The 27742-nt window shown below is 46.5% G+C and overlaps 1 protein-coding gene across 2 annotated transcripts; it reads left to right on the forward strand.

The window, feature by feature from the left end:
• Positions 1-212: 212 nt before the first annotated feature.
• On the forward strand, positions 213-26470 carry LOC139060527 (WAS/WASL-interacting protein family member 3-like). Of its 2 annotated transcripts, none has more exons than XM_070539688.1 (7): positions 213-351; positions 583-682; positions 7389-7525; positions 13145-13399; positions 16755-17065; positions 24420-24595; positions 25523-26470. In XM_070539688.1, the coding sequence occupies exons 1-7, from the start codon at positions 337-339 to the stop codon at positions 26326-26328; spliced, it is 1800 nt and encodes a 599-aa protein (XP_070395789.1). In that variant the 5' UTR covers positions 213-336; the 3' UTR covers positions 26329-26470. The 2 variants fall into 2 exon arrangements, with proteins under 2 accessions (XP_070395789.1, XP_070395791.1); XM_070539690.1 differs by having other exon boundaries at positions 25527-25664.
• The last annotated feature ends 1272 nt before the right edge of the window (positions 26471-27742 follow it).

Here is a 27742-nt window from a genome sequence, read left to right on the forward strand (position 1 = left end):
CGCTATATGTGTTGCTTCATATTAAATCATTGGGTTCTTATTCTCAGTTTCGTTGCATGCAATCTTTCTTCTGATCTTAATCTTTATAATTTCGTTCCCACTTAACATCGGCTTAACTACTTAAAGAGCAAGCAAGCAAAAAAACATAAATAACCTGGATAGTAGGCCAATACGCCGTAGTGGGTAGGCACCATGAATAAGGAGCAAGCAAGCAAGCAAGGTTCTTTCGAGCAGGGGGAAGGGAAGAAAGAAGAAGAAATCTGGGCCTATTGTTCCAGTCAACCTTCGCAGTGCCGCGTTTCGTCAAGCCCAAAGTACTCGGCATAGTACTCGGCAATGCCTTTCAAAGAGGTAACACTAAGTTTCGATTTCAGTAGCAACAATTGTGAGCGAACAGTATTGGCTAGGAAAGCGCATTCATTGCGGGGAGAAAAAAAAAATAGCCACGCTATAATGTCTAATGACTAGTACAGTTTCGCGAACACGAGCATATTTCAGGCCGTGCATTCAGGCATATTCAGGCTGCCGCTAGCATTCTCTCAGTGCAGTAATGTAGTCACTCTCGCATATCCTTCCCTATAGCCTTCGTTGTCCAAGGATCATCGGGGACAGATGTCGCCATGTCCTACGCGAGCGAGGGGATCTTGTTCACTGATGTTGACACCACGGGCGCGAAGCCCGGGTAAGTGTGCTTGAAAGAAAAACTTATTCGCATTAAATTTTTATCAAGAAAGACAACATAGACCTTCTTGTAATTGTGAATACTGTCATTACGTATATACGAATCTCTTTCAGCTTGTAAGGAGCCACGTATCAAGTAGGCAATACGCGCAGTTCTATGCCTAAAAATGATTATTCTGGTGAACGAAGCCTATACGTGGAATTGTGTCCTTCATATGATGGAGCGAGATTTCACCTCTTGATGATTAAACTAATCAATAATTATTTAATATTCTCGTTATGTTATAACTTTAAACAATCTTTATTGTTTTTAGCGCACAAATGGGTAATCAGTTGCCAGAAAGAGGGTAACTAATTGTCCAATTGTTCCTTCATTTCCAGCTGTACATGGGCGCCACAGAGGCGGTTCGCATCTTGGGTGGAAAAACAATTTACTTCAAACGCGAATGGCTATTTTCGGTAGCTCTTGAGCGCTAACCCTGAAATACACCCTATACTCATGAGTTGAAACGGCTGCTTTATGAAGAATTTGGCGGATTCAGTCAAATGCTCGGAAACGTTTATACATTATTGTCATTTTCTGTACTGCGCCATCCTCTTTGGAATATGGGTACGTACAGTCGGCGTAACGCCTGTGTAGAGCGCAGGAACGGCGGGCTCCAGGGTGCTCAGGAGCCAGCCAGCGACGTCTAACGTATAGCTGCCGCACCTAAACGCACCCTGCAGCTACCGTTAAGGCTGTTTCACATGGCGCGATTTTCCCTCAGCGACACAGCGAATTCCGTCGCTCAGCGACTGGATTCCAACATGTTGGTCGCGCGGTCGCCGAGTCGCAGCGATCGGCGCGATGTGGGAGGGGCAATGTGTGTGACTAAACAAAGCGCCGTCGCTTTCCTGTTTTACCATGCGATGGTAGCTCTGTGGAGCAATGTGACGCGCTACTTTTAGTTATGTTTTGATAGGGCGTACTCACCAGCACATGTGGCTTACGAGCTCCATAAACATTTTTTTTATGCGAAGCATATTACAAGAGCTCAACCCAGCTCCTCAGGCGCGGCGGTGTCGCCTTCAATACCACGTGACACCGTGACGTCACGACAGAGGAGAAGTGGCTTTGGCTCAACTCTTGCAAGACGGGCTGGGTGGGAATCGAACCAGGGTCTCCGGAGTGTGGGACGGAGACGCTACCACTGAGCCACGAGTACGATGCTTCAAAGCGGTACAAAAGCGCCTCTAGTGAATGCGGTGTTGCCTTAGAAACGAGCTGTTTCTAAGGCGTGCGTCTCTTGCTCAGGCGCACATTTCGTTGCCGCGCCGAACGCTGCTTTGCTCGACGCTCACCGCGTCCAATGCGGGCGCGTAGTCGCTGCCCTGTAGCCCATTGTCTTACACCCCTTGGCGGGTCGACGGGAACGCTGTCGCGTTCCACTCTTGAAGGCGAAGCAGTAATGCATGAGTTGTTTCTTCGTCTAGCCGAACCAAATATAGCCAAGCAACAGCAGTTCACCAGGCTAAACAGTGGTTCAACAACTAAAATAAAGGCTAGTATGCTTCGCATCCTGGGCTTAACCTTACCTAAGCCACAGCCATTTTTTTCTACCGCTTTCACAATTCGTTTAAAAGGAGAAGCTGCACGCTATCCAGGTCAAGAGCAGACGCCGCTTCAACATAATAAGGCACGTACACTCTTGATCGCCACCGTCGTCAACCTATTCATCGCGACAAATTGTGCCAGCTCCGCGTACATGTACACTCAGTAGTAGCTTCTTCTTCTGCAAAAGCAAATACTCCTCCAGGAAAAAAGTTGTGGCTTCCATAGTAACAATGAAACTAGAGTGTACTAAACAGAACTACCCCACCGACGCCGCACCAGCCGCAAGCTCATACTTGCAGTGTTCTGCAGCATCTCACTCACCGCATCTGCAAGCTGTCGTAAAGTCTGAAGGCCTTGAAAACGTTAAAAAATGGAGTACTTATTCTATTATCGAATAATAATAGGAAAACTCGAATATTTGATTACTTTCCATGCTATTTTTATCTAACGAGGCAGGCATGGATACTTCGTGAGCAGGAGCAACCTTGCGCATCGCTGCGACGGAAATCGCGCTGCCGCAAACGCATTTGAAAGCTGTCACAAAAAATCGCTACGCGACGTGCTCGGCCGAACGATTTTTTTCGCCCCGATCGCACCATGTGAAACAACCTTTAGTCGTCGGGCGCAGCAGCTAGCGTTATAGACGTCGCTGGCTGCCTCCGGAGCGTCCCAGAGACCGCCGTTCTCGCGCTCTTAACAAGGGTGACGCCGACTGTACATAACGGTTGGTATACAACAGTAATACAGGCGCATAAAATCTAAGCAAGAGTATGCAATGGAAGCGATATAGTGAGCACACAAGAATGCCAACTAAAGAAGTGTTACGCAGTATTATAGATATATTCGTACACGTTTAGTACAAGATTCTTATTGACAAAATGAAAAGGCAATTAAGTATAAAAGTGATAGTTTAGAGTGTTACTAAACGAAGACGAACAGGTGAAAGTGGCAATGTGCTGAGGAAAGCGATTACACTCAGCGGCTGCTTTGGAAACGAATGATGCAGAAGAAAGTTCTCGTAAACTCGCCACGGTATATCTCCTTAGCTGTTGCGTTGCGATTCTGACGACAAGGGCTTAATTTCTGCCTCGATAGTCGAATTTAAATGGGTGCGGAATGCAATAAACTTTGTTGTACCATGTATTGCGGGCACATATAAAAATTCCAGATCGTCGAAATTATTTTCCACATCCCCCACTACTTCGTGCATCATAATCACATCGTGATTGTGACGCAGAAAATCCCGCAATTACTTTTTTTATCCTCGTCGTACGAGCCCGTGGACGCGCAACATGAAAGCAATGCCGAAATTGACTTATTGTGCTTGACAGGCCTGATATGCACGGCATACGATAACGGTGGAATGCCAACCAGCGTGAACTCTGACCTTCTTACGTTAGTAATGACAGACCTTATGAAACATCGACAGTCTATGTTGTGGCTATGGGAATGAACTAATAGGTCTGGTAGCGCTCTCAGCGATTTATTATTCATATGGCGTCAGTATCCAGAGTGGACGAACTCGTCAGTATTACAGTTAGGGTCTAATTATAAGGGAAATATTAGGTAAGTTTGTTGAATGTTCGGGATGGCGGATACGTACTCTGCATTCGTACTGACTCGCCATGTACAGGTGAGCAGTTTTTTGTTGTGGTTTAGCGTAGTGGTGTGTTTAGGTAGCTAAGCATTTCGTTACCTGATGCATTTAGTAGTTTATAAAAAAGTACACAAAAATAAGTTAAGGAAAAGGAACGAAACGATATGACTGCTCACTGCACTTTAACTGTCTAGTTTGGCTATTTAAACTTGACCGGCGGTGAGCAGCAGGGCATGTGGGTAGGAAAGTAAAAGGATATGGAGAAAGGATAGCAGAAAGGATAGAGTGAAAGAGGGCATTCACCGATATTCATAACGTACGGCCTCGTAGGCATGTTGGTTTGGCGTTCGTATGCTTTGCGGTTAGGTTTGTGATGCTTTAGAGCGCAGCTCTTACGGCCAACCTGCATAGAGCAAACTTTCGCGACCAATTTTGCATCACGAAAAATCCAGCGCGAAGTGCCGCCGCGTAGTCGTCAAACCACATTCCATGCAACCAAGAGCGGATGAACGCCGCCAACCGCGCGGTCAACGCAGCGCGAAAGGAGTCATTGTGGCCAGGCGAGCTAAACTACGAAAGCGACTTTGGCGAATGAAGGTAGAAGGTAAAAATGCGGCTTAACCAATGTTTTCTGCATTGAAAATAAGGCAACCGACTTGAAAAAAGTGCGTACATAAGTGTGCATTGCTGAAAGGGAGCTATTTAGGCTGTTACTGTTTTTTTTTTATATGCAGCACGTCCGTATTTAGCCGTTACTATCCCTCGTCTGTGACCCTTTGTTTACGGGTCGCTCTGTGCGCACGCAGTTTTCTCCAGTCCGCATCCGCCTTCGAACCTGCCTTGCAGTCGAGGAAACCCGGAAGGCACGGAGGAAAGAAACTAAGGAGAGGCCCTGACGTCACTCTCTGTGAAGCTAAAGTGAAGCCGGAAGTTGGCGTTGCTCATGGCGTTGCTCCGCCTATCGGGCCAGCTCTCCTCTCTTGTATAGATTTCTCGCGAAACCACGCCGCGCTGCGCGCAACCGTGCTGCTCGGACCCGCGAGCTCCGCAGCAATACTAAGCAGTCGTTAGCACGTTAGCATGATTCCGCGAAAGAGGGCAACATTTCCCGCGGATATTCCTTCGTCCGTAGCCATTGCCGTGACGCGGTACATTGCGTACAGCGTTGTATGCGCGTTCATTTTACGAACTTTAGTTCCTCCTGTCCCACCTGGCCACAGCAACATGCGGTAGAGCACGGTCCAGATAACACAGCGCAGCAAAACACGGAAACTAACGCAAACCTGCCCGCACGGCGCCTTTGCCACGGTACGAAACCTACGGAGCAACACGTGTGAGCGCATAAAACCATAACAAAGCCGCCATTGTGGCCCAAAAGGCGTGGCCGCTACAGCAAAGAAATAAAAAAACAGCCAAACAAAGGAGAACCTACTACATCATTTCCTACACACTCTTCTCCTAGCGCGCAGAGGGGGCAGGGCCTCTCCTCGGTTTCCTTCCTCCATGCCCGGAATGTTATTTATGTTACGATGGCCATGACAATCGTAGTCATGCTTCATCAGCCGTAGCCAAACGTCAGCAACCAAAGCTCCCTGCGGCGGGCAAGCGACGGAAGCCAACCTCTGTGCTATGGTCCGATTGGTCCACGCTCTCCGCCGCGCGCAACGACTTCCGGTGGCGGCGGTTCGCAGGCCGGTGAATATCTGGGAAGAGTGAATCGGCGGTGAAGAGGCAGTTTTTGGACGTCAGGCGGCGAAGGAGATTCCTTATGGAAGGGGGTTGAAAATATGGCATGAAGTGCAGCGCAGTAACTGTCTCTACGTAGCGGACACCTCAACCGCCCTGAACAGGGGGGAATGGGAATGAAAAGAGGGGTGAGAGACGGAGAGAGGGGGCAGCACCAGTCGAAGCGGCGTAGGCGTGACTGGCGCAAGGTTAAAGGCGGCTTGGAAGAGCGACGTCCTCGGCGAAGGCCAAGAGCGCGCGGAATTCGACGTCGGGCGGCGGCCGCCGAAAGTTCGTCGCTTTTTCGCTCCATAGAGCTTGGCCTCTAGCGCCCGTTTCTGCGACGAGCGTCGGCGTCGTCCCTCGTAACCTAGCGAACGAACACAACGTAGGATGAAAGCGAACGCCGAGCGCAGCGAGATAGCGAAGAGTGCGACAAGGGAAGTGGCGGTGGCGTATGCAGCGGAGCCATGACTCCGAAAGCGGAGGAGGAGGCTACGGCGAAAGCACGAGAAGGAAAGCGTATAACGGGACGGCTTTGCGTTCTCTTTCAGAAGGAATGTAATTCTGCTTCTAATTATTAGAAATAATGAGTTCAAGATACCTTGAAATATTTTTAACTTATGGCAAAAATAGTCCTCTCTCAAAGTATTCTTCAAGACACAAAAATACTTGACTTGAGCAGGGTATTTAAGATACGTGCAAGTATGAAAATTCGTCCCGAAATACATCGCATTCCCATACAGCTTCACAAAAGTGCCTGGCTAGCAGTTCGGGACGAGTCACGAGCCAGTTCGCCGACATATTGTGCTCTCTATGAAAAAGGTGTCCTGCGAACCTTAAACGTTTTCTCACTAGAAAAGCGTTTTTATCAATTAGCGAAGCAGACGATGCTACTGTGTTACTGTTACACTTGTGCTACTGTGCTACTGTTATATATTGCTTACTTCAGCAGTGCAAAAACACTAGGTGGTCTTGCGCGGCTGCTTGCAGAAAACAGACCTAAAATAGCTGAAACACTTTTATTTGTTAATTTTATTGTGATACATCGCTGTGGTAATGCTATCTTATTACATCTAGAACTTACAGTGCTCTGACACAGCGATAGATTAGGTTAATGCGCAATATAAAACAGGGTGTGGAAGACACAAATGTCTTGAATCTCAAAAATGTTCGGACGTCCGTGGTTGAAAGGATGTTCTACACACGCCGCCTTGGCTGTGAGTAGTGCTGGTTAACATATCCAGGTCTAATCGTGTACAAGTATACAAATACCCAACAAAGATGACGCAATAATGGTGCTGAGGTAGCTTAATTGGTAGAACTCGGCACGAAAAATACTGAATATGTCGGTTTGCCTCCCTCCTATATCCCTGTCTCCACTCATCTATTCGTTCGCTTTTATTTCCCTGTACATTTTATTTCAGTATTTCAATGAAAGAGCATTTAATTCCCCTTATGCTTTTACGATGCTACGCTCACCCAGGTAGGGTTTAGTTTTCGTTTGTGTACGCTTGTGATTAAAAAAAAAAACATGCACTTCTCAAGATCCGCTTGTCCTACCCGCTCGCCAATGTTTAAGGCAATGCAGGCTCGCCTGATTACTAAACACACAAGTGCAGGGAAAAGCTCTCACATTACTTTTTACAGTGTGCTGGTCTCTCTGCACACGCAGATGAAGGCTTCAATAAATAAACGCGTGCTTTCTACACCTTGAGATTGCAAAGCGGTATATATCGAACAGCCCGAAGTTTCGTCTATAGCTCCATTTCAATGTGGCCGCTCATAAAGCCGCAGGTTCCGTTAGCGGCTTTGCTACACCCGAGCCCTACGAGCCATATGGCCACTGTCACGGATGCTGGGAGCATGCGCTGACGGCGCCGCAGCCACCACCTCAGTACTACCCGGCCGGGCCTCCTGTCTCCCAGGTCTGTATACTTTCAAAACTGCAGCTTTTGTTTGGAGCTTTATTTTTAAAAAAAAAATATGATGTTGCTTTACGTGCCAAAATCGCGATTTCATTGTGAGGCATGCCGTGATAGGGGACTCTGGATTAATTTCGACCTCCTGGGGCTCTTTACCGCGCTCCCAATGCATGGTACACAGGCGGTTTTGCATTTCGCCCCCATCGAAATGCAGCCGCCGAGACAGGCCTTTGATCCCACTATATTTTTCATAGCAGTGCAACCTCAAATCCTTAGTACTAAGTAACTATGGTGAGCATTAGAGTTTCATATTGGGCTGGTGTATGGTTACAGCGAAGCTGTTAGTCTCTGGTTGGTCGGGATCATCCGCGGCAGTGTCCTTCCGGGGAGAAAAAAAAAATACCTTCAGCGATTCAAGCGAAAAGTTCACGTTCTTTGGTATCACGCGTACAACATACAGCACCGCATTCATTTCAATAAAAAACAAGCATAGAACACGCATCCACTCGACGTAATTGATGATAAGGCGCTCCTGCTAACAAACCGAAGGCTTGACGATCTGCGACGCTGTGCCAAATGCTACCGCTACTGCACATTATGGAACGTCGGCGCAACGTAGACCAACTCCGGCGCTACTGAACTCGCCAGGCCCGCGATCTCCTACGCACTCTTGGCGAAACTACGGACTCGGAGATGCAGCCCGCTCCACTGAGGCCATTGTGGCAGACAGTTCCGTAGCTGGTCAACTCACAACTTCTGCCAGGGAGCATGCACCCGCGCCGCCACCTAGAGTGCAGGTAGTGCTACGCAAATGGGCACGTGGAGATTCTAGCCAGCTCCTGTCCCACTCCCTTTTACGTGGACGCTGCCTTCCGCACGACGTCCGACGGTACGCTGTAGCCGCAGTTGGACTACAGCGCCTCGACGCTGGAACTATGTGCTGCCAAGAGTCCGTCTTTGGTAATTAAGAAGCACCGGACGTATACACGGTCGAGCTGCTGGCTGTCCGTGACGCACTGCACGAAGCCCTCAAAGAACTTTCAGGTGCTTCACAAATGATAATATATACTGACAGTCAGGTGGCGGTGCCCATATTACGTCTTCCTCCCCCTCCCCCCCTCCCCGTTCACCCTCCTGGGCCTATCGCAAGGAAGATAGCAGAGGCAAGCAGGAGGCTGCGCACGGCGCACGCAGTCGAAGCTGGGGTATGGTGGACCACCGGCTACTGCGGAGTACCAGGGAACAAAGCTGCTCGCTGCGCTGCGAGAGCGATACTAACCTTTATCCGCCGCAGCGACGTAGCAACTTTTGTGCCCCTTCAAAATGACGGAAATGAAGAGACATCCTTCGCAACAATGATAGAGACGTCGGAAGCTCCATGAAAGCCTACAATAACATACGCCGAGGGAAGATTCACTGCCTATAGGCTTGTCACGCGCATGTCAAGTAATCGTGCACGAGGCATGCACCCACCGGTACTGCATTTACGCCGGCTGCACAGTCAATCACAAAATTTTACGGTAGACGAGATCTGATAAAAAACTGAATATCTACGCCCCCTCACACCGCGGCCGAGTAAACGCGTGTACAGCCTCTACTATTAATGTGAACAGCACTGTGGTTTTCGGTTTTTCTCACAACTGGTACAGACTGCTCGGAAATTGAGCTTTTTCTGAGATCCCGTAGTTCTTCAACGTTTTTGCTTGACTACACTTGCACGCTGGCGTGCACATAAAAAAAAATGACGTCTTCCGGACAACATGGCGGATACCACCCACATAAGCAGGTTGCCTAGCGTGCAAAACAGCAGCTACGCAAACAATCAGGCATTTGCTGTGGGAGTGTCCAAAGTATGCAGCTTTCCATTAAGAGCACCGTGGGGCATGTGGCCAGTTTGGAGGAGTCGATCAGTTTTTCTGCGGAGGCCAACAGTGTCCCGCGAACGCTGTTCGCCTTTGATGCGAAATCGGGCATTGTCCGCACGGTGTAACAGTGTGTAGAAACACTTCTGGGTCGCTACCTCTGCCCTCATTTCTCAACTACCCAACTACATTGCCTTTATATGGTCAGTGAGCATTGCCTCTTTTAATAAAGGTGTACCCTACCATTCCGCGTTAAAACGTGCTGAATCACAAGCAAGATGTGCTCGACCTTGTAACAACGTGCCAGAGCTCCACAGTAGGATGAGAAAGAGGCGTAAATTTTGAGTGACGTACGCGTCCAGTAATTTCAGTTCTTTGTTTCTTTCCGTTTTTTTCTTGTAGAAGATGCGTGCGCATACTTTATATGAGTAAATTGTTGCTATATGACGTGGCTAATGCGCTAAGCGTCTCAATACAATGGGCAAAACGACAACAAGGTGGAAGCAGAAGCCAGCGTTTCGACAAGTGGACTCGTCTTCTTCAAGACCCAGACAAGACAAGTCCACTTGTCGTAACGTTGGCTCCTGCTTTCACCTTGTTCTCGTTTTGCTCATCGTCTTGAATTCCCATCTCCCGCCTTCCCCGTGTTTTAATTTCAATGGCTTACGCGAGGAAAGTTTTCAAGGGTGTTTTATTCCGCCCTTTCAGGCATATGTATGGGCTTTAATGGTTAGAGCTTCTGTGCTGGAGTAACCGGTTTTGGAACGAACCGTCGGACTTGTATGTCTATATGTTCGCTGGGAAGCACGTCTCAAGGTCACCCTCAAAGGCACGTAAACGGCAAGTAACTGGCATCCAAAATTGATTCAAGAAAAACAGAGCAACACCAAGAATGATTACTTTGTACCAATACGAGGCCAACACATCAAAACCCAACAAGAAATCATTTTCAGCGGCCCATGTGCCATTTATCATAAGCAGTAGGGAAGCAACTCATGCTACGACCAAATGAATGTGCGTTTCAATCATTGCATGCGCGCAAGCTATGCAAATTATTTTTCTTGCAACCGCAAGAAAGCGTTGCTGATACAAGTTACATCGAACAAAGCGCTAGTGCTTAAAAGTGCACGAATTGGGTTTTGGCGCTTCGTTACAGAGATTGTGTAGCTACCAACCAAACTTTAATGACGCAGTCACAACATTTAAACTTAAACTCTGGTGTATTACGTATCAAAAGTGCGATATGATTACCGGGTATGCCGTAGGGAGGGACTGCGTGTTAATTCAGGCCACCTGGGAGTTTCTTAACGTTCACCTAATGCACGGTAGACGAGCGTTTTCGCATTTCGCATCCATCTGATTGCGGCCGCTGCGTCCCGGATTCGAACCCGCGATCTCGTGCTTAGCAGCGCGACGACATTGCCACTAAGCGACCACCGCGGGTAACGCCACAATATAAGGTGTGATAGAATAATGGAGGAACTAATTAAAGCATGCGAAATAATGAAGCTACGTGATGATTTTTGAGCAATAATATGCACTCAGACGCTGAGCGCTAGCGCTCGTCCCCATATTCATTTTTTCTGTTTTTTTGGTTTCGTGTTTTGTCCTTACCCTAGTATACCTGTAACGCCTCACGCGCGTTTTGAGTGTACGCAAATGTCGCATTTTTAGTTCTCCGAAAACGTGAAACACATATGCTTTTGTATGCTGAACGCGAAAACACAAGTTGTGTTTTAATTTCTTTCGTGACACGTTTCAAACAAAAAAACTTTAGTTGGCTTTTTCACCCGTTTTCGTGGCCGGAGGACGTACTTTGTGCCTTTCTGCGCCGATACAAAGGTGCTCGACCGAGTTTGCGGGGCACGTTAATTGCGGAACGCCAACTATTATATTTCTTTGAGCCGCACGTATATTCGTCTATGCTATCGTCGCACGTGTGCTTATTAGCAGTGTGTTCCCTGCGGAATTATGCAACGAGGCGAAAAAAACCGCCTAACTATTCAGACTGCAATATATGCCCCGCGAAGCGAACCATTCATTTAATAAAGCGACTAGATTTTTCTTGAAGCGTTCGGCTGTTCGCTGGCACTGACAATCACCGTCGATGGATTTCGCGTATTTTAATATTTTTCTTTTATAAGCCTCATTCTTCATAGAAAATGCGAGCTGCATTTACTAGTGGTATATTCGACTGGTTGCCCTCGAGCGCTCTAGAGCACTCTCGATTGGCCGTTTAGATTGCGCTGGTCGAAAACGGAAATCAAGCGCTCATAACAAATTAGCCATGGTTCGTTAAGAGCGCCGCACACCGGCTCAGAGCGCTCGGAGGCGCTCCCACACACAACCTGGATGCACGGCCGTGATCCGACAGAAACTCGTGGCTATTTTGAGACAGGCAGAGATAGGGAAGCGAAGCGGGAAAGGTACGGAGCTTAAACGAGGACGTGCCCGATTGGCTACCCTGCTTTTGGGGAGGGGAAAAAGGGAAGAACAAATGAGAGAAAAGAAAATATCCATTAGTAGTCAGTCGCAGAGGAATCTTCACTGTCGCAAGTGCTCATACAATCAAGTGACCTTCAAGAATTGCAGAAGGGCCTTTTTGGCCTTTTGCATGAAAAAAATGCATAGGCCATGCATGGCCCAAGGATAACTTCTTTTGAGAGCTCTCTATTATCTAGTAGGTGTAGTTTCGCTTGTAAAGTGCGTCATCGAGTGTCAAAGGATGGACAGGAACGCAAAGGGGCTCTAGAGTCTCATAGCACCCGCACAAATTGCACACCGCACTGTTGGCCATTCCTATCAGGAATGAATCGGAATTCGTAAATTCGACGCCGAACCATATGCGACACAGTAAAGTTGTTTTGCGACGGGAAAGCCCAGGTGGCAGGCGATGTCGCAAGTTAGGGTCGATAGAGTGCAAGCGTGAGTTGGCGAAACCCGGTGAATTCCATCGTAGAAGCGTGATGCGGCAAGCAAGCGATTGACGTCGCGCAGCATCAGTTCTTAAAAGGGGTGCAGGAAGCCTCTGATGATTTTGGTGAGCCAAACACGCAGCGTCATCTGCGTTGTCATTGCCGACAATTCAGCTGTGGCTCGACAACTACTGAAATAAAATTTTGTGGCCTTTCTCGAGCTCGTGATGATGAGTGTGCCTTATTTCGTACACTAGCTGATCATCTAATCCATGACGTAGGGCAAACTGCAGAGTTTGTAGCGCTGCATTGAAATAGCATAATATTGCCCAACGATTTGGTGGCTGCTGGACCACGTACTTGAGTACACCTTGAAGAGCTGCAAGTTCTGCGGCTGTCGACGTTGTATTGTGTGAATATTTAAACTGCAAAGAGACGGCATCCAATGGAACAACTACTGCTCCGGTATAGCTATTGTAATTGGTGGAACCGTCCATGTAAACGCTGCAGGGCTAGCGGTGACAAGTCTGCCTTCTTAGCAATCCCAGGAATTGAGTGGCACGCGTGAATTTGCCGGAGACACCACAATGCCTATGTTTGTCATTTCGGAGGCTTAAGCCAAGTGGTATTGGTATCGAGTCGTGGTGTCTCGTCACAATATCACAGAATGTAGCCTGTGTTTGGTTATACTGATTGTTCTGGCAGCAGCTAACACGTTAGCCTGGGGCAGCCTTTCTCTGGCTCCAATTTCGAGAGGGTTCCGCATTCACTGCAAACAGAGTTGGAGAGCGCTAGGGACCAGTCGAACGCATACAGTAAATACAGCGTATCTACTCACGCTCCAGTCCACACTTGTCTCGACTCCGATTCCGATCTCGGTACCGATGCCGATGCCGAGCGGAGGCTGCGGTGGACGGTCCGCGCCCATTGTGATCAACCCTCCAGGGGCGGCTCCCGCACCTGCACCATTGCCGCCCCCTCCGCCACCCGAGCCTCGGCCGAGTCCCGCGCAGGAGATGGCCTCGGCAATGATGCTCACCATGGTCGACTACATGCGACGCAGGCTAGACAGGCAACTGGCGGCCACGTCCAAGCACGAGGTGAGTCCACGTGAATCCATTTCTCCAATGCATTAGGCGGGTAAAGGTTGTCACAAAAGTTGCGGATGACTCCCGCACGACCAACTGATTTTTGTTTGTTTGTAGGTGTGTGTGTATCAAGCGCGAACGGATACAAAAAGGCGTTAGTACGAGTACCCATAAAATCGGTTCAACGCGAACAAGCCCAAATAACTACATCCACTATATTATTGTGCACGAGCCCGCAAGCACCTCCACTAGATGTATAACGACAATAATTAGCTAGTGAGCTCAATTTGCTTATTCAACCACCTTGCGCCAACAACCAACTGTCCTGCGGTGGTCGGGGTCACGGCTCCATTCGCCGATTATGGCAACTCTTACAATTCTATATAGGCCTCAATCCGAGTTATATCAAAATAAAAAGACTTCATGTCCCCTATATTCTCCTCGACTTCATTGTCTGTTGGCTTAGTTTGATATCAGTATCTTTAAAAGTGCTGCATCTTGGCCGAGTCGGTAATTTATATCTTTGGGGGAGAGCTGAAAGACACTGCATGGCTGCCCAGTGAAATATCAAAAAAATTCAAGGAGAGGCAGCGCACAAGCAACAGAAGTTTATTACATTTCTTGTTTTCATATTTGCACACATGATCACAATACCACGTGAGAGACACTGTATACGTTTTTGCTAAGCTTAGCAATATTTTATGTTACAACAGAACACGTGGCGTGCTAACACACAAAGAACTTTCGCTGATAAGGAGTTCTGCTTCTATCATTTCTGGCATACATTTATCTTTCTTGGAGATGATTTTGTCAGACTTTACCAAAAAACAGAAGACATCCACAGGCATTGCAATCTGCAGACACATGACCATCGGTGTAACGCGCGACGTTTCTCTTGTGCCCTCTTAGCCGGTCATTTACGCAATGAATGTAGTATTTAGGCCCGAATGTAGTTTTAACCACCGGAAAGCGGTACACTGTGTATCGCTTCTTCTGAGCAGGGAATGAATGGGCTCAGACGGTTCTTATAACAGCTTTGGCGACAAGTACCAAAAAGCAAACAGTGGTCTAATGCGGTGTGCTCATTCTATGGAAGCTACGCTCCTAAAGTTTCGGAGGACGGTGTTACCGTTCGTCACGTATTCTCCAGACTATCGCACAAGTGAAGAAAGGTGTGAAGGACGTTCCCAGTGTCAGGCAGGAGGTCCTAAACACTCGGAAAGTCGGCGGCCAGACAGCTGTTCGCAGCACATTACTTAATGGGGTGAAGTATAGTCCTTAGAGCTTAGAAACATTTATCTGAAAATGAAAACGCTTCAATAGCGTCTGCTCATAATTTATTGCGGATGATGTCTGTGAACATAAAGAAACAAAACAGGTGTAAGACGGCGAACGCGCCCAGCGTCCCCAAATACATTAGTGGTAAACTGGCAACATAAGAGTAGCTACTGTAGGCTTCAAACTGTCGTACTGCCTTGTTTCGGCGAAGATACTTAGATATATATATATATATATACATTTAGCGTCATTCTAAAACGATAAAAGAGCTGGTTCTGTGGACAAGGGTTGCTTAGGGGGTACACGAAAGTATCTTAGCCGAAACAAGGCAGTATATATATATATATATATATATATATATATATATATATATATATATATATATATATATATATATATATATATATATATATATATATATATATATATATATATATATATATATATATATATATATATACGTACGCAGCCGGCGAATCAGGAGTGCGCAATATGCCCGTGACATTCGAATAGACACGTTCTCTTTTTCTGTCTTGTGCACTGAGAAACGCTGAGGAGATCCTATTGGCAATGCAACTGTCATACCACTCGAACACAATGCATCGGATGATATTTCTTCCGTTGGTTTATTGTCGGAACAACTAATAATGCTGTGATGACACTTGCGCAATGGTCATGTGCATCGACGCCACAATTCGGTGAATATAAAAAAATAATTTGTCGACGAGTGTTGCTTAGTAGCTAGGCAGTGCCTATAGTGAGAAGCATGTTGTATGTAATGTTAGACGCTTAAGATAAGGTGTATTAAGGAGATATATTCAAGATGGTATCAAGTAACTTGCTATCAGCCTTAGAATGAACTTAATTGTTATGTTTTATTGAGCTGCAGTAGCAGCAAATCTGTCATGCACGCTGCATGCCTCTACAAATAATACTTTAACGTTACCAAATTTGTTTCTCACAGCCCAATTTATTTATCTCCTCTGACGATGAGAGTGCGATTGCTTGAAATGTTACTCTCCATGATACTGAGGATACTTTGCCCGAGACCCCCCCCACCACACACACAAATACGCGTTCTACTTTGCGTATTGCAAAACGAAAATTCGACGTACGGTTTTGGTGCCTTATGAATTTCCGGTCATATAAAAGCCATGCGAAAAGACACATCTCGTGAGTTTGCATAGTTATTAAGCACTGCTAAAAAAACAGGCCACCGTAGGGCGCAGCTTGAGCTGCTTTGAGAAAGTGAGTATCCTGCGCATTTATTACATTAAGAAAGGTAGTGCATGCATAAATCACACATAGTCGGTCACATTGTAAAATACGGTTTCACGTGCTGACGAAGCTCATCCAAGTACAGAATGTCAGTGACGCAAACAACCATAAGTGAGAGGCACGTGAGTGTGAAAATATCGGAGCGGTTTATTTTATGGCTATAATAAAAAAAAAAGAACATTAAGAGGCCTAACTTTCCGAACACAGGGGGAATGAGGGATGGTGTAGTGAGAGGCTGCGGATCAACTTAGACTACCTAAAGTTTTTCAAAGTGCAGCTACATATTTTTATGCAAGAATTCTTGCTTTCCGCTCTAATCGAACTGCGGTGGCTGGGAATCCCACCTGCAGCTTTGTACCCAGCCGCGGAAGACAACAGACACCGCTGCGGGGTAGGGATAGGTGAGTTTACCGCACAAGTTAGCAGTTTGAGCTAAATTCTCACGACCCATCACGTGGTAACTTTGGAACGGTATTGTAGAGGGGCACGACCAGTTGTGTATAGCAGTGGTGGCGCAAGCAACACTAGAGCTTCGAAAGGAAAATAGTCGAAAATGCGAAACTGATAATTCATGCGCCACGTGGCCGATCAGTTTTAGTTGCCGAAATGGTTACAGAAACGCAGATATATATAATCGAGAGGTTAGAATTTTCAGTCTGACCTATCAGTTTTAATAGTTGCTACGTTATTTTGTCGATGTCATCAGTAATTTTGAGCTCTGTTCCACATCTTACATTTCAGAAAGCAAGAAATTAATTCGTGAACAAGTATGCATCGCCTTTTCAATAAAAGTGAGCCTTTTCTTGGTCAGCTGCCAGCGATGTCCTCGGCGTCGCTGTCCCCAGCGCAGACGTCTCCGCTACCGTTGATGCCGTTGGCACCGATGCCCTCGGCAGACTCGCCTCATGCAGGCACGCCTCCGGATTGGCCTCCGACCGCTCACAAGAAGCACAAGAGGAGAAGGAGCATGGCCTTTGAAGGTCTCGACAGCAGCGAGGAGGCAGCGTGGGACTTCCGCCAAGCAAAACAGCCGCCGGCAGCGCCCGTGCACGCCATCAGCAAGCAGGGTGCCGACGTTGTCGAGAAGGTTCAAAGCGAGTTCTCGCCCGACGACAAGTCAGAGTAAGAGAATGATCCATCAGCTCGCTGTAATCAACTCCACCTTACAATGCTGTTACGATGGGGTGCGTTGATTTACAGACTAGTTGAGGTAAAGGGGAGAAGGGTTGCCGTGCCGACACCATTTAAGCCACTCCCAAGACAAGCGCACTTCATCCTCCTCTTCTTCCGTCTTTGCTGTCGCTTTGGCTTAACATTCCTCCCTTCACAGACCAAGTCCGCTGCGTGAGTAAGTGTTAAGTGCGCTCAGAGTCACGGGGAGCACGTCGCTTCAGCCGGGCGACGTGAAGAAGCTGGGTCTTCTTAGAACGGTAGCCACGGGACACGAGACGAGCAATGGAATAGATCAAATCACTTAGGCGATCGGTGATGATGAAAGGCCCAGTGCAACGAGCAAGAAAGTTATGGCAGAGGCCGCGCTATCGAAGTATTGTCCAAAGCCATAATATGTCCCCTTTGTCGTACGACACATTCTTATGCCGTGAATAGTAGCTGATTTTGGAGCGGTTCCGGGAAACTTCTCAGATCGCGTTGTGGCTGCGGTTGTTTACGGTCCTTCACTGCAGCGACCTTTTGTCGGTCTCGTCGCACACCGTGCTTGTCCACTAGATGTCCAAGTGCTAGCGTCTATCGTTGGCCAAGGTAGCGCTGCTTTGAGTTGTGGGTAAAAGCAGCTTCTTCGAGGTACGTCAAAACAACGTGAGCTTGATGATTCAGCTATGCTTAAGTGCGGCCTAAAATGACGACATCGTTAAGATAACATAAAAAAATCTCCCATTTCAAGTTTCAAGCCTTGCAATACCGTGTCCATAAACCTTTCAAAAGTTGCAGGCGTGTTGCACAAACCAAATGGTATGACGTTGAATTGAAGCAAGCCGTCTGGTGCCATAAAAACAGCTTTCTCTTTGTCAGCTGAACACATGGGCATCTGCCAGTAGCGCGATCGGAGGTCCACCGATGAACAGTAGGATGCGGAATCAAGACAGTAGATAACGCCGTCGATACGGGGAAGCGGTTACACATCCTTTTTCGACGCAGACTTGAGACGCCGGTAGTCGACGCAAAACCTCCAGGACCCATCTTTCTTCTCACGAGGAAGACCGGTGCAACCCAAGGGCTAGAGGAGTCTTGCATGACGCTACTGGCTTGCCTTTCGTCGACCTATTGAGTGATGATCTTTCGCTCCGACGCGGACACGCGTAAAGGCTTCTTGGATGCGCGGCCGCCGTGTCGATCCTGTGGCGAGCTCGCGTAGTTGGAACGCGGACTTTTAAAGCGTTCTGCGCCAAATCAAACAAATAGGCATGCTCGCTACGGACGCTGACCAGGGCTTGGCGCTTCTGTGAAGACAGTGATTTGTTTGTCATATTTAGAAACGGAATCGAGTCTTCGGGGACACCGCGGGCAGACCCGTGTGCTCGGGCTTCGTGCGACGTGCCATCAGTTAAAGCGTCTATGTTGAGACGCGTATCCGCTTTAAAAGGGGTGAGTCGCATGCTGCTGGGTAGCACAACAGGCTGGCAAGATAAATTTGACGCCCACGGTATAGTTGTTCCGCATGCCACGATATCGTTTCGACAGCAGTTATACAGGCACGTGTGATGGCCCCTGCGAGGCGCACGTGACCTAGCCCACCGAGCTTAAGTGGCCGGGCGCATACACAGGCAGCTGGTCGTCTGTTGGAAGTCATGAAGTGCTGTCAGGCATGGTCTGCTAGAAGTAGGAGTCTTAGGCCTTGTTTAGGGAAAATTGAAATTTCGGATATCCTAAGAAATATAGCGCTGTGACGTTGAGAAAAAAAAACTCGGGGGCTTGAGGTACAGTAGTACTGCTGATGTGACGCCACGTTTTAGAGCGCAGCTCGTAGCCGCTTCAGTCACAAATTATGATAGTCTGTCGGTAGATGTGTGAAATGTTGGTAATTTTATGCCAGGCTGCTCGAGACTCCACTTCAAGCAAATCAAGGTGGTACAAGGAATATTTAAACATTTTTTTATTAGTCATATATACAGAGTGGCTAAATATTTTAATATTGTTAAGTCAGTCATGCTATGTTTCTTTATACAAAGAATTGAATCACCGGCTTTATATACAGGCGCAAGTTATTTATTGGCCGCAAGCATCTCCAGAAACATAAAAAAATATTTCGAGGTTACTACCGACATGCTCCACATCAAACGTCACGTATAACACGGTGATGCCGTCACCAAAATGGCACTGTCTAACGATGCGTATCTCAGAAGTAAGATGGAAGTAATTTAGGTCAGCAGAATGTTTAATTTACCCTAAGCTTCATGTTTGTGCTATATTCCTTGCAACCACTGCACGGAAATGGCAAAAATAGGTCGCGTCCACAAATGTGGACGCCGTGACTGAAGGGGCGAGGCGCCCATTCCCGCCGCTAGCGTCGACGCTGTCCCTCGCCACCGACCGAGCGAACGAGTACAGTGCAGGATGAAAGTGAACGCGGAGTGCAGCGGGAGATGAAAGACGCCGACAGCGAAGAAAGCGCAAAGAGCAACGAGTAGGAGGAGGGTGCAGCCGAACCGTGAGGCGGCAAGCGGTTGAGGAGGGCATGACGAAAGCATGAGAAGAAAGCTTAGTGCGCCAGACGGGCTTTGCGGCGACGATGGCCATGCAATGGAGGCAGATTAGCGCGCGTCGTCTGCATGGAAACAAAGCACTGCATGAGCGGAGGTCTGTTTGCGACGACTGCTGTGAATCTAGCCCACGCGACACCCACGCTCTGCCTCTCGCGATTTCCCGTTTAGCAAGGCAGTAATGCCATAGTTTGTTCCGTTTGGAACATGCCGTACGAGACATTGTCCGCGCCAGCCAGTATATCTCAAAATGAAAACATCTATAGAGCTCCGTTCAAACTTTGCTTTAGGGAGTATGATAACCGTCGGTGAATTTTCTTTCAGTAAAAGATTTGTTGATTTCAGTATTATTGCATACTGCGTATGTCCAACTGTATTCCGTTGTTAATCACGGTAAGAATGTCAATCGTTTCCTGTCTATCCACTGTAAAAGGGTGGGAACCTTCGCTACCTGAGTGTATTGATGGAACTCAAATGTGTTGTGTTGTACTCTGCACGAACGACACTGTGCAGATGCAATGGGAGCTTTAACGAAGTGCTACTGTGAATTTGCCGCTCGTACCTGTGCATATCTGTGCACTCGAAATTAGATATCTATAGGTAACCGGTGACAAAATACATTATGGAACGCAGAACAAAGCATCATGGGCAAATCCTGTCATAAGCTGACACGTATACTTAGCTCTGAGGATGACAATGCAGTTGTGGCGCTAAACAGTCGACTATAGTTGCATACACTTAAACTTATCGCCCGGTAGGCAGAGCAACCTTCCAGAGAGACCCACTGTTCTTGTGGTTGGGCGAGCTTTGCTATGGAAGAAAGATAAAAAATGGCCGCGCATCTGCAAATTTCGCTGTAAATGACGTGTAAAGGCGTAAGGCGCATATATATATATGGAGGTGTGGGTGAAACACTGCTTTGCCACTGTTGCATTTTGTAAGGGGGGTGCCGACGTCCATTTTTTTTTGTATTTTACAATTTCAATAAGGTGTCGTCTATTTTTGATACTATCTCTTTGTGTGAAGCAAGTTTGTACAACAACCATGTGTAAGCGAACTCGCGTCTCTAAAGGGACACTGAGGGGGGGGGGGCGAAACAATAAATCAGTTTAGACTAATGAAGCGTTGTTTGAGAACCCTGCAGGCAGTCATTTCAAAAAAAATAGTTTCATTATTAGATGAGAAAATGAAAGTCTAAGTATCAGTATTTGAATTTCGCGCCGAAACCCCAGCGCCGGTACGTCAGCGTGCCGTCAGGGATTCCAAAGTATGTTTTCGCATTTTGGCCGCGTCGGTTCCCGAAACTTGCCATGTTTAATATTTTGTTCCTTTAGAACACAATGTAGTCAATCTGTACCACTATATATAATTAGTAGGCCCTAGAAGATGCCATCAAAATCCAAGACGTCACAGCCCCCAGGTGCGGGAACTTAAGTAGGCGTCACCATCCGTATATCGTTCTTGCGCTTTTTCTGGCTTACCAAACATCTTATCGTTGTAAAAGTGGTGTTTTTGATGTCGTAGAACTGTAATTTACTGATGCAGAAGAAGTCATTTTTCACTTTAGTGTCCCTTTAAGAGGAAGCTTTAGCTCGGGTGCTCCTATCTCAATACATGTAAAAGGAGAGTTCGTTTTTCTCGGCAACCACTGCACCAAATTTGACGAGGTTTGTGTCATTTAAAAGAAAACTTAAAATGTACTGACAATTTGCTTCGAATTTTTGAGTTAGGTTGTCAATTTGTTATTAAAAATTTGGAAATATCGAAAATTTTCACAGAACGGAACTATGAAGTTTACAACTCTTTAACTCAACAACAAAAATGATATCACTATTATGTGAGTTGCATCTAATAGTACATCTAAAGCTGACAAAATCGATATATGTTACACATGAATATAAAAAAAAATTAGTAATGTATATATACAGTTTTTGCAGAACCCTTGTAACCAACGTAACAAATTCATGTAAGATGTAAAATGAAAGACCGAATTCATTCGCTTTTAATGATCGAATGAGTGCTGTTTACAGAGCCGCGATATCTGTTCTTGATGCAGAGCTATGAATTTGTAAACGTCGTGCTTCTATTTCTTTCAAATGGTCGAACATTTGAAAATATTTTTAACAAAATTTAAGCCCTAAATCGAAATTTTGCTTCCAGCAGTCACTAGAATTTAACTTTCTCTCTCAAATGCAACAAATCTCATTAAAATCGGTCCAGGAGTTAGCTCAGAAAAACGTTTTTGCATTTTACATGTATTTGAATAAGCCGCGTCGGAGTTGGGCCCGAGCTAAAGCTTCCTCTTAATGAATATGGTTTCTAGATTGTGTTGCTAGCTTATCTTTCAGGGCTGTATTATTACAGCCTGAGTCTACAGACTTTATTTATTGAATAATTTAAGAAGAGCTACGAAATAAATTTAAAATATAAAGCTTGCAGTCCATTTGCATAACGCAAACAAAAATGCATCTTTGCGGAAATCATATCCACCAATTTAACCACCCAATTTTGCAAAAAAATTGAGGGAAATATAGCTGTATTTCGGGTAAAACTTGCTTCGCAATGTGGCAGCACTGAGGTCACGTGACCTGCTGCAGGTGTCCGGGCGGAAAGCGACCCGTGAAGGCTGGTTGGTGGCTTGATTTGTGCTTTCTGCCCACGCGTTGTCTTCCCCGTGCAATACTTTTGGAGGCACGGCCCAGTTTAAAGTGCGAAGTGAGTTTCATCATCGAACGTTCACAAGGGAAAACACCGTGTCCTCCTCGCTACCGCCGCTTTACATAACTCCAGCGCTGTGATCCTGAGGGCTCGCGGTCAACGAGCTAATTATGTTTGTTGGTGGGTTTGTAGCTGTGACACTCAACTTGTTTTTTCTAGTAAGGGCACCCTTACTGCATAGCACTAGTCATAAAACTGGGGTACAAACTTGGGGTGATAGTCTAAAACTTCGCTATCGCGGTCAGTGCGTCGCCATTCTTGTTGAACTGCTACTGTATTTTTAATGAAAATTCTCGAAATACGTACGCAGCCATCCCAACAAATCAAAATAAACAAGAAATAATTTAGGACTTGAGGATCATTGACGTTCCAAGCTATTCCAGGGATAATGAGACGATTTATCAGCATAGCCAAACCACAAAGAAAGCCGAGAGAAGACGCTGCTATACTAACCACTGAAAGATTCGTGAAACAACTAAATATGTACTTCCGAGAAAAGCTTCAGCCAAGCCATACATATGCAGGGCAGGAAAAAGAATGACAGAATTTGTAGAATATCTTTCGGTCTTAAATGTTTTTCCGGAAACTACACTGCTCTGTAAAATTATAACCGAGAAAACAATTCCCCTAATACGATTAGTTTTGTGCTTACGCGCAATTAGAAATGACCACAGTCTAGAAGGCTGCATTGAACAGCGTTATAGTGACTGAGATGAAGCTATTTATTGCACAGTAGCCCTCGCAGGGACACGCTCTAAACGTTTCTACACCATTTGGGGCTTTTGTTGTCTGCCGAAGAATATTTGCGATCACTATTGCGCAAGCGCCCTGCAAGGTGCTTGTACCATTTGCAGCTTATCTTGTGCTCCAGCGGTAATCGTCATGAATATTGCGAGGAGATTATTTGTTTGACGCTTCATCGGCATTCACGTCATTAAAACTAGGCGTATGTCGCAGATATACGTGCAAGACTTTCGTGACTTGAAGCTGCGGCGGCCGAGCAGGGTTAAAGTCAGAAAATACGCCGACGATAGATGGCTAGTATCTATCGTTTCGTATCGTTTCGGTTAGTACCGATAGATGGTGGCGTAACCTACCGCCTCGTTCCAAAGGGGACGCTCCATCCATCCATCGTCCGTTCGCTTCTTTATCTTCCTTCGGTTAGCGTTATCCCTCGACGCACGACGCTCCTACATGTGCCAGAAGTTTCTGGAACGTTATATATATATATATATATATATATATATATATATATATATATATAGTTCTACGCTCTGGGGGCTCTTGTAACCAAAGCTTTCTCTAATCTGATTGTGTGCGTGACGCGAATTGTGTGGTACTCTCTGGAAGCCACGCGGGCACCAGCGATTACTCTGGAAGCTTTGACGAGTCATGCATAAAAGCCAACGTGCTTGAGCCGCAGATCAGATTATCGGCGATCGCCGACTCTGGTCGCCGCTATCGTGGTGCTTGGGTATTACTTGTTTTGCTACGCTTCGCTCCGTTTGCAACGTGCCGCACCAGACAGATTTTCCGCGCCAGCCAATAAATCGTGAAATGAAGACTGCTATAGAGCTGTACTGAAATTTAGCATTGCGGAGTATCGTATACGTCAGGGAATTTTTTTCTGTAACGAAAATGAAACACGCGGGAAAAAAAAGGTAAGCTCAGCCGTATATTTCAACTAGTTCTTACGTTCTTTACTGCCGATTCTTCTATGGTTTTATTACCTACAAGGTATTTCAAGAAATATTTCGCCGTTCCGCTGTACTTCTGTGTAATCACAAATGTTCTATTTTCATTTTCACGTTTGCGACAGTAAAGGCACAACTAATAGCTGTTCGTGCCAGAGTGTGCAGATTGTCCCCGGCTATTGAGTTGTCGAAAGCCTTGTTTGCAAATGTGCTCGGCTTCCTGTACGGCGTCTGGGCTTTGCGTGCGTATTACCGGGGGCAGATGAAAGACGGGCAAGGCTGACCATTTCAGATGCAAGCACATTAGATCGCTTATGGAGGTCGGGGATCGTGTGTCCTGCGCAGGACACCTACCGCCGAGGAAGACGAGGAGAGCGGCGGTGAGGAATCTCCCAAGAAAGAAGGGCGCTGCCCGTGCATGCGTTGCTGCTGTCTGTGCCTGTGGCTCGTGCTGCTGCTGGCCGCGTTCGGGCTTGCCATCGCGTACCTGCTCTTTCCCAACGAGATCGGGGACTTCCTGTGTAAGGGCACAGGTTCATAGGCTACACCGGGCAGCGTAGGTCGCCATGCTTACCGATGAGCACACTTACTATGATACTCGCTCTATACTGATTCCATAGACGTGGGAACGGGTGTAAGTGAGTATATAGCGCGAAAAAAAAACAAAATTGGTGAGTGAGAATGAGTGAGTGTCCGCTTCTTGCGCTTACCTAGGTCAGTCGGTAAACTTTGGCTAGATGTTGAGATACCAGCGATATGACGGAACGTTAAAGAGCGAAGTAGGCTGAGCTGCTGTAGTAAATTATATCCTGCAATAGCAGACAAGCCACCCTTACCATGAGAGGAGGCCCCGCAGACCACGAAATAATAATTAAATAAAAGCAAGAGACAGGTGGCATCGCCGCCTTGAAGTTCCTGCACCGCATCGTCGTGATGCCACCGTTTCGTGAAGGCGTCTCATCGTGACCTAGTTAAGTTTTGGACTGCAAGATGGTTCAACTATAGCAATCGAAAGGATCTAGGTGAACCGAACGTAGGAAGGTAACTAGGGAACCGAACCGAACGTAGGAAGGGAGCAAGGGAACCGAACGTAGGAACGTAGGAAGGTTTGGGAACGTTTGCTGTGCAAAACTGGCACAAATGCATAATAACAAATGGAAATGCGTGATGTCGCAACCATATCCCATTAGTTTCGATGTCTGTCATACCGCTGCCAGCTTTGCGTTCAATGAACGTTAGTAACCGTTTGAACGTAAATCAACTGTCGACGTTTCTCCCTTGATCTGCTGGAAAATTCGCATAAACAGGTTTTGATTACACGTTGTGGCCGAATGGGCAACTCTTGCTTTCTGTCTTCAATAGGAAACTGAAGCGTTTATATCCTTCAAATGTAATACGCGAATAATTTGTAACGGCTTAGCTACAATTCATATAACACTTTTTTGCAGGCAGTTTAGGAATAGACAAGCTGACGGGCCAGGCGGCCGACGTGCCGAATGGTCTCAACATTTCAAATTTGCTCAACGAACCCGAAGAGGAAGAGTGGGGACGCAGTATCTTCGATGTGCAACATACTACCGACAAACCGCCCTTCTTCGACTCACTCCAGGACGATCAAGGCGTCGTCGAGGAGGAGTACGACGACGCAGCAAACTCCTCGTCTGTGGCCACCCTACCTCTGACCACAGCGACGGCTAGCTCATTAGCGTCACCAGATATCCCTTATTTCGTTTCTTTGCAAGCGCCCCATTTCTTTGCAAACGGGAGTGACGATCTCGAAGAAGCTAACAACGAGGATGATCCCGACGACATTGTCCATTTTGACAGCTTCATTGACATCGCAGCTTTTCGACGGTCATTGAAGCCGTCCTCGGCGCTGCCGACGTCGTCGCTGCACAACGAACCGCGCGTGACAGCAAATGCGACAACCCGTGCTTTGAGCGCGCTCGATGTCACCCCTACGCCACCATCGGGAATTCGTGATTTGCTGGTTCGTTTTGGTTTGGCAACTGACCGCGCTGATGTAAAGGCAAATGCCACGCGCGTATGGCAGCCAAAAGAAGCAACAACAACTAGCGTGCCCGTGGCGATTGAATTAGACGACGAAGGTGAAGAGTGGCCCGTTTTTGGAAGTCTTGATCGGGACACGGCGAAACCCACTGAAGAGAACCAAGGCACCGTCACCCTCGGCCATTTTGGCATGCCACTGGTGAGAGATGTGAACGAGCCGGCGCATGGAAAACGCAGCCTTTGAGCCCATTGTGCCGGCGAAATTTGGCAGCTTTAAACGCTTCCATGAATAAACGCGCAGTTATGGTCGAGAGCGATTACAATACTAACCATGTGGTTGGGTATCAGATGAAATATTATTTTACAGTCTAGTAAATAAATTTGAATTGAATTGAAACATGAATAGACAAATGCGAGGGTATTTTCTTTACTTACTCTCATACCCATAGCGCCATTTGGGCATTAAAGTGGGAGGGATGAGGCTACACAGAGCAGTGTGAGCAAGTTATGGTATTTTTACAATAAGCAACGGTACAGTATAAAGCGCGATCAATATCACAAAGGAACAGAAGTAGTGCGTCAAGAGGTCAGTGCACATTACCAACAAAAAATAAACTAAGCTCCTATGGCTTTGGTAGACGAAAACGGCACCGTCGAACTATAGAATAAAGGGGTATGGAAAAAAAAAACATCTGCTGCAGTAGTAGATAGAGGAGAGTTTTAAAGAGCAGCTGCAAAAGCTTCGTTATCAAGTCTGCCAACCACGAAAGCCAGCAGTCCATTGCACTCAGAAATGGTTTTGGGGAAAATAGTGCTTTCGAAGAGATCATTTCTGCAGCTATATTCCCTCACATTGACCTTATGATCTGTTCGTCTAGATATATAACGCGGCTGAAGAACATACTTATTGCGGTCTATTGCAATTCCGCTTTGAAATGTACTGTGAAAAAGCTTCAAGCGTAAAGTCTGCCTTCTTTTATTGTAAAAGCTGCCACTGTAATGTTTGCTTTGTGACAGTAATGCTGAAGTGTCTTGCGTAGTTACCGTCTACATACTATGCTGCCATATTCTGGACTCTCTCAAGTTTGTCTCGGTCGGTACCCGTGGTAGGATCCCATATAGTGCATCCATACCCTAAAATCGGTGTGACATAGAGTGTTGTAATTGTCCGATGAGTGCAGAAATACCCATTTGGTGTTTGCGTTCCTCTGCTATAAGCTAGAACACTTTCTTTTACCAAATGATACGGCCTTCTTTTGGTTTTCAATGAATGCTCCTGTTCTACTGTAGTTTAATAAGGATCTGCTATGCACCTCCATAAAGACGAAGGCATCCATAGGATATGAATGTTAGCAAATACGAGAAAACATAAATTCCGATACTTTGGACGAAACGAAGAACCTAATAATTGACAATCAAAGTAATGTTCTGTAAATTATGCATTTGTGTGTCCAATTTAAAGAGTCGTCTAATGCAAAATCGTTTCCGAGTAAGTTTTAAAGAAAACACGCTGGCGTTAGCGTGCAAGAAGAATTCAGCAATTTACTTGAAAGACTTCTTAAAAACAATGTCACATTGATAGTCATAGTTGATCCATATAAAAAGTATGTACATTTACTTTCAGGTTGACTTACTGGACAATTTTGTAAGGCCCGCCA

This window comes from Dermacentor albipictus, chromosome 5 (assembly GCF_038994185.2).
Source record: "Dermacentor albipictus isolate Rhodes 1998 colony chromosome 5, USDA_Dalb.pri_finalv2, whole genome shotgun sequence".
In the NCBI taxonomy this organism is placed as follows: domain Eukaryota; kingdom Metazoa; phylum Arthropoda; class Arachnida; order Ixodida; family Ixodidae; genus Dermacentor; species Dermacentor albipictus.

Excerpts from the sequence above, each read along its gene's own strand:
- LOC139060527 (XM_070539688.1), top strand. Across the intron at positions 683-7,388 it reads ACCACGGGCGCGAAGCCCGG|CCGCAGGTTCCGTTAGCGGC; the intron begins GTAAGTGTGCTT and ends CCGCTCATAAAG. Across the intron at positions 24,596-25,522 it reads CGAGATCGGGGACTTCCTGT|GCAGTTTAGGAATAGACAAG; the intron begins GTAAGGGCACAG and ends ACTTTTTTGCAG.